The sequence below is a fragment of the Nerophis ophidion genome, linkage group LG06 (assembly GCF_033978795.1).
Source record: "Nerophis ophidion isolate RoL-2023_Sa linkage group LG06, RoL_Noph_v1.0, whole genome shotgun sequence".
NCBI classification, from domain to species: Eukaryota; Metazoa; Chordata; class Actinopteri; order Syngnathiformes; family Syngnathidae; genus Nerophis; species Nerophis ophidion.
Window position 1 is genome coordinate 19,642,169 of NC_084616.1, and position 10,511 is coordinate 19,652,679.

At 40.8% G+C, this 10,511-nt stretch overlaps 1 protein-coding gene across 1 annotated transcript in view; it reads left to right on the forward strand.

Annotated features, from left to right (window-relative positions):
- Positions 1 to 9,858, forward strand: part of zmp:0000001088 (trypsin) — an 11,725-nt gene extending 1,867 nt beyond the window's left edge. Inside the window, exons 3-6 of the mRNA XM_061902331.1 lie at positions 3,236 to 3,395; positions 6,437 to 6,578; positions 7,849 to 8,112; positions 9,691 to 9,858. Of these exons, the coding sequence (XP_061758315.1) occupies positions 3,236 to 3,395; positions 6,437 to 6,578; positions 7,849 to 8,112; positions 9,691 to 9,858 (734 nt within the window). The remainder of the gene's footprint in view (positions 1 to 3,235; positions 3,396 to 6,436; positions 6,579 to 7,848; positions 8,113 to 9,690) is intronic.
- The last annotated feature ends 653 nt before the right edge of the window (positions 9,859 to 10,511 follow it).

Here is a 10,511-nt window from a genome sequence, read left to right on the forward strand (position 1 = left end):
ATTGCACACGCTATTAGACACTATTTAACACTCTGCAGGACTGCTTGTATCGCACATGATATCACACACAAGTAAACTCTTTGCAGGACTGCTTGTATCGCATATGATACTAGACACAAGTAAACACTCTGCAGGACTGCTTTTATCGCACATGATATTAGACACAAGTAAACACTCTGCAGGACTGCTTATATCGCACATGATATCGCACACAAGTAAACTCTTTGCAGGACTGCTTGTATCGCATATGATACTCGACACAAGTAAACACTCTGCAGGACTACTTGTATCGCACATGGTATCACACTCAAGTAAACGCGCTGCAGGACTACTTGTATCGCACATGATATCAGACACAAGTAAACACGCTGCAGGACTGCTTGTATCGCACATGATATCACATACAAGTCTCAAATCTGGGGTCGCATCCAAGGTTTCTTATTGTTAAAATTAGGTTGAGTTTTGACTTGCCCTGATGTGGGATTAGATCCGAGGACATCGTTGTGGTTTGTACAGCCCTTTGAGACATTTGCATTTGAGAGCTATATAAATACACTTTGATTGATTGATTGATTGATTGATAATCTATTACAGCACGTAATCTAATACTGCATAAAATCATTCCTACATGTACTCTGTAACTCCATGTACTCTACTACTGCATGTACTCTATCACTGCATGTAATCTATTACTGCACGTAATCTATTACTCTACATAATCTAATCCTGCATGTAATTTATTACTGCATCTACTCTATTACCATATTTAATCTATCACTGCATGTAATCTATTACTGCATGAAACTGCAAAAAAATCTATTCGTGCATGTACTCTATGACTTCATGTGCTCTATTTCTGCATGTACTCTATAACTTCAGGTACTCTATTACTGGAGGTACTCTATTACTCTGTGTAATGCATTACTGGTCGTAATTTCCTACTGCACATATTATTGCACACAGTCCATCATTTATCAATGCATGTACTCTATCACCGTATGTAATCCATTACTGCACGTAATCTATTACTGCACGTAATCTATTACAGCTCATAATCTATTTCTGCATGTACTCTATCACCATATGTACTCTATTACTGTACATAATCTAAGACTGCACGTAATCTATTACTGCATCTACTCTTTTACTGTATGTAATCTATCTCTGCATGTAATCTATTACTGTACATCATCTAATACTGCATACAATCAATGTCTGCATGTACTCCATAACTTCATGTACTCTAATACTGCATGTACTCTATTACTGTGTGTAATGTATTACTCCAAGTAATTTCTCACTGCACATACTCCATTATTGCACACAGTCTATCAATGCACATAATTTATTAATGCATGTACTCTATTACTGTACGTAATCAAATTACTGCACGTATTCTATTACTGCACTTACTCCATTACAACGCGCAGTCTATCAGTGCACGTAATCTATTAGAGAACATAATCTATTACAGCATGTAGTCCATTACCATATGTACTCTATTACTGCATGTAATCCAATACTGCACTTAATCTATTTCTGCATCAACTCCATTACGACGCGCAGTCTATCAATGCACGTAATCTGTTACAGAACGTAATTTATTACTGCATATACACGATTACCATATGTAATCTATTACTACATGTAATCCAATACTGCACTTAATCTATTTCTGCATCAACTCCATTACGACGCACAGTCTATCAATGCACGTAATCTATTACAGAACACAATCTATTACTGCATGTACTCTATTACCATATGTAATCTATTACTGCACGTAATCCACTACTGCATGTAATCTATTTCTGCATCTCGTCCATTACTACGCGCAGTTTATCAATGCACGTAATCTATTACAGAACGTAATCTATTACAGTATGTAGTCTATTACTGTATGTAATCTATTACTGCAAGTAATCCAATACTGCACACAATCTATTTCTGCATTTACTCCATTACTATGCGCAGTCTATCAATCCACGTAATCTATTACAGAACGTAATGTATTACAGCATGTACTCCATTACCGTATGTAATCTATTACTGAATGTAATCCAATACTGCACTTAATCTATTTCTGCATCAACTCCATTACTACACACAGTCTATCAATGCACGTAATCTATTACAGAACGTAATGTATTGCAGCATGTAGTCTATTACTGTATGTAATCTATTACCGCATGTAATCCAATACTGCACGTAATCTATTTCTGCCTCTACTCCATTACAACGCGCAGTCTATAAATGCACGTAATCTATTACAGAACTTAATCCATTATTGCACGTACACGATTACCGTATGTAATCTATTACTACATGTAATCCAATACTGCACTTAATCTATTTCTGCATCAACTCCATTACTACGCGCCGTATATCAATGCACGTCATCTATTACAAAACGTAATCTATTACTGCATATACTCTATTAGGTATGTAATCTATTACTGCATGTAATCCAATACTGCACCTAATCTATTCCTGCATCAACTCCATTACTACGCGCAGTCTATCAATGCACGAATCTATTATAGAATGTAATCCATTACAGCATGTAGTTTAATACTGTATGTAATCTATTACTGCATGTAATCCAATAGTGCATGTAATCTATTTCTGCATCAACTCCATTACTACGCGCAGTCTATCAATGCAAGTCATCTGTTACAGAACGTAATGTATTGCAGCATGTAGTCTATTACCGTAGGTAATCCATTACTGCATGTAATCCAATACTGCACATAATCCATTACTGCATCTACTCCATTATTGTATGTAATCGATCACTGCATGTAATCTATTACTGTACATAATCTCTTACTACGCGTACTCCGTTACTGCGGGCAGTCTATCAATGCACATAATATATTTATGCATGTAATCTATTACTGCATGTAATCGATTACCGCAAAGCACAGTTATTAAAGTAACGTTAAAAACTGACGAAGGTTTTTTTGGGAGAACATTGCAAAAATACTAATGATACACACACACACGCACACACACACACGCGCACACACACATGCACACACACACACACACCCACACACAAACACGCACGCACACACACACACACGCCATGAGAACGAGGTCAAGTCAGCAGGACCCGATGAATCAATGTCACTCTCGGAGGACATTTGCCTTCATTGACGTCTCCTCACTGGTGACTTCTACTCAGAAACTCTTTGTGCTCGGGTCTCATCTTTTGTTCCCGTGTGTGTCACAGGTCAAGACATCCTCCAGGGACGCATTGTTGGAGGATACGCCGCGGTCCCACACTCCATCAAGTACATGGTGTCCATCCAGACCACGGCGCGGCGTCACTTCTGTGGAGGCTCCTTGATCAACAAGTACTGGGTCATTACAGCAGCACACTGTGACATCGGGTGAGATGTCCTCCTGCCTTCCGCTCCTCCTGCTTCACATCGGGAATAAATATGGAGGCTGGAGTGATGACTCCACAAGGACCACATCGCTCTCTGGCGACGACAACACTTCAAGTGCTCGTCTGCTTCAAAACCTTGTCGGTACAAAACTAGTTCCCCCATCAGATCACACATAAATAAACACGCTGCAGGACTGCTTGTATCGCAAATGATATCACACACAAGTAAACACTCCACAGGACTCATTGTATTGCACATGATATTACACACAAGTACACACGCAGAAGGACTGCTTGTATCGTACATGATAGCACAGACAAGTAAAAACTCTGCAGGATTGATTGTTTCACACATGATATCACACACAAGTAAACACTCCACGGGACTTCTTGTATCACAGATAATATCACACACAATGTTAACATGCTGCAGGACTGAGTGTATCGCACATGATATCACACGCAAGTGAACACTCTGCAGGACTGCTTGTATCGCACGTGATGTCACACATAAGTGAACACTCTGCAAAGCTGATTATAACGGACATGATATCACACACAGTAAAGACGCTGTATGTGATATCGCACCTGATGTCACACACAAGTAAACAGTCCACTGGACATCTTGTATTGCACATGATAGCACACACAAGTATAAACTCTGCAGGATTGCTTGTATCGCACATGATATCACACACAAGTGAACACTCTGCAGGACTGCTTGTATCGCACATGATTTCACACACAAGTAAACACGCGGAAGGACTGCTTGTATCGCACATATTAGCGGACACAGGTTAACATGCGGGAGGACTGCTTGTATCACACATTATATCCCACACAAGTAAACACGCTGCAGGACTGATTGTATTGCACATAATATCACACACAAGTGAACACTGCAGAGCTGATTGTAACGTACATGATATCACACATTGTAAAGGCGCTGTATGACTGCTTGTATCGTACCTGATATCACACACAAGTAAAAACTCTGCAGGATTGCTTGTATCGCACATGATATCACACACAAGTGAAAGCTCTGCAGGACTGCTTGTATCGCACATGATATCACACACAAGTGAAAGCTCTGCAGGACTGCTTGTATCGCACATGATATCACACAAAAGTAAACGCGGAAGGAATGCTTGTATCGCACATATTAGCACACACAGGTAAACACGCGTCAGGACTGCTTGTATCACACATGATATCACACACAAGTAAACACTCCATGGGACTTCTTGTATTGCACATGATATCACAGACAAATTAAACACACTGCAGGGGACTGCTTGTATCACACATGATATCACACACAAGTAAGCACATGGCAGGACTGTTTTTATCGCACATAATCGCACGCATGAGTAAACACTCTGTAGGACTGCTCATACTGCACATGATAGCACACACAAGTAAAAGCGCTGCATGACTGCTTGTATCGCACATGATATCACACATAACTAAACACTCTACAGGACGGATTATATTGCACATGATATCACACACAAAAGCGCCGCATGACTGCTTTTATCGCATATGATATCACACACAAGTGAACACGCTGCAGGACTGCTTTTATCGCACATGATATCACACACAAGTAAACACGCTGCAAGACTCCGTGTATCACACCTGATAGCACGCACAAGTAAAATCTCTGCAGGACTGCTTGTTTTGCAAATTATATCACACACAAGTAAACACGCTGCAGGACGGCTTGTATCACACATGATATCAAACACAGGTAAACACTCCATTGGACTTCTTGTATTGCACATGATATCACACGCAACTTAAACACGCTGCAGGACTGCTTGTATCACACATGATATCACACACAAGTAAACGCCCTGCACGACTGTTTGCATAGCCCATGATATCACACACAGGTAAACACGCGGCAGGACTGCTTGTATCGCAAATGATAGCACACATAAGTAAACAATCTGCAGGACTGCTCGTACTGCAGATGATATCACACGCAAGTAAACACGCTGCTGCAGGACTGCTTGTATCGCACATGATAGCACACATAAGTAAACACTCTGCAGGACTGTTCGTATTGCAAATGATATCACACACAACTAAACACTCTACAGGACTGCTTGTATTGCACATGATATCACATACAAGTAAACACGCAGCATGATTGCATGTATCACACATGATATCACAGACAAGTGAACACGCTGCAGGACTGCTTGTATCGCACCTGATATCACACACAAGTAAACATGCTGCAAGACTGCTTGTATCGCACATGATAGCACACACAAGTCAAAACTCGGCAGGGTTGCTAGTATAGCACATGATATCACACACAAGTAAACATGCAGCAGGACTGTTTGTATCGCACATGATAACACACATAAGTAAACACTCTGCAGGACTGTTCGTATTGCAAATGATATCACACATAACGAAACACTCTACAGGACTGCTTGTATTGCACATGATATCACATACAAGTAAACATGCAGCATGATTGCTTGTATCACACATGATATCACACACAAGTGAACACGCTGCAGGACTGCTTGTATCGCACAACATATCACACACAAGTAAACATGCTGCAGGATTGCTTGTATCGCACATGATATCACACACAAGTAAACAGGCTGCAGGACTGCTTATATCGCACATTATTTTACACCCACTAGTAAACACACTGCAGGGCTGCTTGTATCGCACGTGATATCACACACAGGTAAACATGCTGCAGGTCTGCTTGTATCACACATGATCTCACACGCAAGTAAATACGCTGCAGGATTGCTTGTATCGCACATGATATCACACACAATCAAACAAGCTGCAGGACTGCTTTTATCGGACACGATATCACACATTTTACATGCAGGCTGATATATTTTTTTGTCTCATATCAGATCGACATCTGATGTCAATATCAGATCAGGACACTTCTACTTTTTCCATGACAACATCTTCCATGGGACGACAACAATTAGTTTAAAGGTTCAGTCACGTGTGTTCCTAATAATGTCAACAATAATGACAATAATTGTCCAACAGGTTGGAGAAGATGATGATCGTGGCTGGAGAATATTCTCTGGTAATCTACGAGGGGACAGAACAGGAAGTGCTTCCCCAGCTGCTGCTTCCTCACCCTGAGTACCACAGCTCCACCAACGACAACGATATCATGCTTATCAAGGTACTAAACGTCTAAAGAAATTGATTCTTATTGAAATTAGTCTCTTTTCACCATGTAACCAACGTTAAAGGCCTACGAAATGATATCTTATTTAAACGGGGATCGCAAGTCCATTCTATGTGTCATACTTGATCATTTCACGATATTGCCATATTTTTGCTGAAAGGATTTAATAGAGAACATCCACGATAAAGTTCGCAACTTTTGGTCGCCAATAAAAAAGCCTTGCCTGTACCGGAAGTAGCAGACAATGTGCGCGTGACGTCACAGGTTGTGGAGCTCCTCGCACCTGAACATTGTCTACAATCATGGCCACCAGCAGCGAGAGCGATTCGGACCGAGAAAGCGACGTTTTCCCCATTAATTTAAGCGAGGATGAAAGATTCGTGGATGAGGATAGTGAGAGTAAAAGACTAGAAAAAAAAAAGGTGAGGGCAGTGGGAGCGATTCAGATGTTATTAGACATATTTACTAGGAAAATTCTGGAGAATCCCTTGTCTGCTTATTGTGTTACTAGTGTTTTAGTGAGATTATATGGTACCTGAAAGTCGAAGGGGTGTGGTGACCGTCAGTGTCTCCGGTGGTAGGAGGTAAGAGAGTCCGCAGCTGCAGGATGACGCAAGCTCCGCTCATGTCTACGGTAAGAGCCGACTTATGACCACCATTTTCTCACCGAAACCTGCTGTTTGACATGTTCGCTTGACCGCTCTGTTCCATAGTAAAGCTTCACCTTCGGGAATGTAAACAAGGAAACACCGGCTTTGTTTGTGTTGCTAAAGGCAGCTGCAGTACACCGCTTCCCACCTACATCTTTCTTCTTTGACGTCTCCATTATTAATTGAACAAATTGCAAAAGATTCAGCAACACAGATGTCCAGAATACTGTGTAATTATGCGATGAAAGGAGACGACTTTTAGCCGTGAGCAGTGCTGGAAGAACATGTCCAGGGTTACCCACATATTCAGTTATTTGTGGCGGCCTCCACAAATAAAAATAAAAAATAAAAATAAAAGCAATGGGACTCTGTCTGTGAATGGAGCTTGTAGTTACATATTATATAAATATGTAAATATTATATAGATATGTAAATATTATATACATATGTATATAAATATGTACATAAAGTGTTGTAATTATATTCCAACTCCGCGTTCTTCCTGGTCCTCGCCTTGACACATTATCACGCATTTTACGCACAGTTTGAACGGTAACACTGTGTTGGGATATTTACTTAGTGATTCTGCTCTTATCCACCTTCCGTCCGTGCAGCTGAGGGCCCCCGTTGATCTGAACAGCCACGTGTCCATCGCCCTGCTGCCCAGGCAAGGGGCGACCGTGGCCGAGGGCCGCCTGTGCCGCGTGTCCGGTTGGGGCTTCACCGATCCTGAGGGTCAGATCCCCTCCAGCCTGCGCACGGTCAGGCTGCCCATCGTTTCATCGCAACGCTGCAACGGCAGCGACTCTTTCGCCGGCAACATCACGGCCAACATGTTGTGCGCAGGATACAGCGTCGGTGGCAAAGACTCTTGTCAGGTCAGTTTGGGAACTGAGGCGACACATTTTTGAAACTTTTCAGGTGGGATTCTTTCCCATTCTTGCTTGATGTACAGCTTAAGTTGTTCAACAGTCCGGGGTCTGCGTTGTGGTATTTTAGGCTTCATATTGCGCCACATATTTGCAACGGGAGACATGTCTTGACTACAGGCAGGCCAGTCTAGTACCCGCACTCTTTTACTATGAAGCCACGCTGTTGTAACACGTTGGCATTGTCTTGCTGAAATAAGCAGAGGCGTCCATAATAACGTTGCTTGGATGGCGACATATGTTGCTCCAAAACCTGTATGTACATTTCAGCATTAATGGTGCCTTCACAGATGTGTAAGTTAACCATGAATTGGACACTAACACACCCCCATACCATCCCAGATGCTGGCTTTTGAACTTTGCGCCTAGAACAGTCCGGAGGGTTCTTTTCCTCTTTGGTCCGGAGGGCACGACGTCCACAGTTTCCAAAAACAATTTGAAATGTGGACTCGTCAGACCATAGCACACTTTTCCACTTTGCATCAGTCCATCTTAAATGAGCTCGGCCTCAGCGAAGCCAGCGGGGTTTCTGGGTGTTGTTGATAAATGGCTTTTGCTACGCATAGTAGAGTTTATCTTGCACTTACAGATGTAGCGACCATCTGTAGTTACTGACAGTGGTTTTCTGAAGTGTTCCTGAGCTCATTTTGTGATATCCTTTACACTCTTATTTCGCTTTTTAGTGCAGTCCCCCTGGGGGATCAAAAGTCCGTAATATCATTACTTACGTGGAGTGATTTCTCCAGATTCTCTTACACTTTTGATGATATTACGGACCGTAGATGGTGAAATCCCTAAATTCCTTGCAATAGCTTGTTGAGAAATGTTGTTCTTAAACTGTGGGACAATTTGCTCACGCATTTGTTCACAAAGTGGTGACCCTCGCCCCGTCCTTGTTTGTGAACGACTGAGCATCACATGGAAGCGGCTTATATACCCAATCATGGCACCCACCTGTTCCCAATCAGCCTGTTCACCTGTGGGATGTTCCAAATAAGTGTTTGATGAGCATTCCTCAACTTCCTCAGTCTTTTTTGCCACTCGTACCAGCTTTTTTGAAACATGTTGCAGGCATCAATTTCCAAATGAGCTAATATTTGCAAAAAATAACAACGTTTAGTTTATTCAATTGAATATAGGTTGAAAAGGATTGACTTCCTATATATATATATATATATATATATATATATATATATATATATATATATATATATATATATATATATATATATATATATATATATATATATATATATATATATATATATATATATATATGTATATATATATATATATATATATGTATGTATATATATATATATATATATGTATATATATATATATATACATATATGTATATATATATATGTATATATATATATATATATACATATATGTATATATATATATATATATACATATACATATATATATATATATATATATATATATATATATATATATATTCGGAGGTGAATCTGATTTTTTGTGCCCACCTAATGCTAACTTCATTTCTTTGTCCATTAGGGGGACTCCGGGGGCCCGCTGGTATGCGATGGTCGTGTCTACGGTTTGGTCTCCTGGGGCAACGGCTGTGCCGATGCTCTCTTTCCTGGAGTCTACACTGCGGTGTCAAAGTACCGCCGCTGGATCGACGACACCATATCTAGCCACCACGGAAGGTGCGCCCTTTAGAAAGTCAGACTTACACCAGGGGCGTCCAAAGTGCGACTTGGGGGCCATTTGTGGCCCACGGATAATTTTAACAAAAAAAATTAAAAAACATAAAAAGTGGAATAAAAATTCAAGTACCACTGATTGTCACACACACACTAGGTGTGGCGAAATTATACTCTGTATTTGTCCCATCACCCTTGATCACCCCCTAGGAGGCGAGGGGAGCAGTGAGCAGCAGCGTTGGCCGCGCGCAGGAATCATTTTTTGTGATTCAACCCCCAATTCCAGAGCAAACGGGTGAAATGTAAAGAGAAAAAGTTGCAATGTTGACTCCAATACCACAAAAACTATTTTTAAATGTGTATCCACTTTTTATTTTTTTATTTTGTCATTGCTCAAATAATAGTATACATTAAAGGCCTACTGAAATGAGATTTTCTTATTCAAACGGGGATAGCTGGTCAATTCCATGTGTTGTACTTAAACATTTTGCGATACTGCCATATTTTTGCTGAAAGGATTTAGTAGAGAACATCGACGATAAAGTTCGCAACTTTTGGTCGCTAATAAAAAAGCCTTGCTTTAACGGAAGTAGCAGACGATGTGCGCGTGACGTCACGGGTTGTAGGGCTCTTCACATCCTCACATTGTTTATAATCATAGCCTCAAGC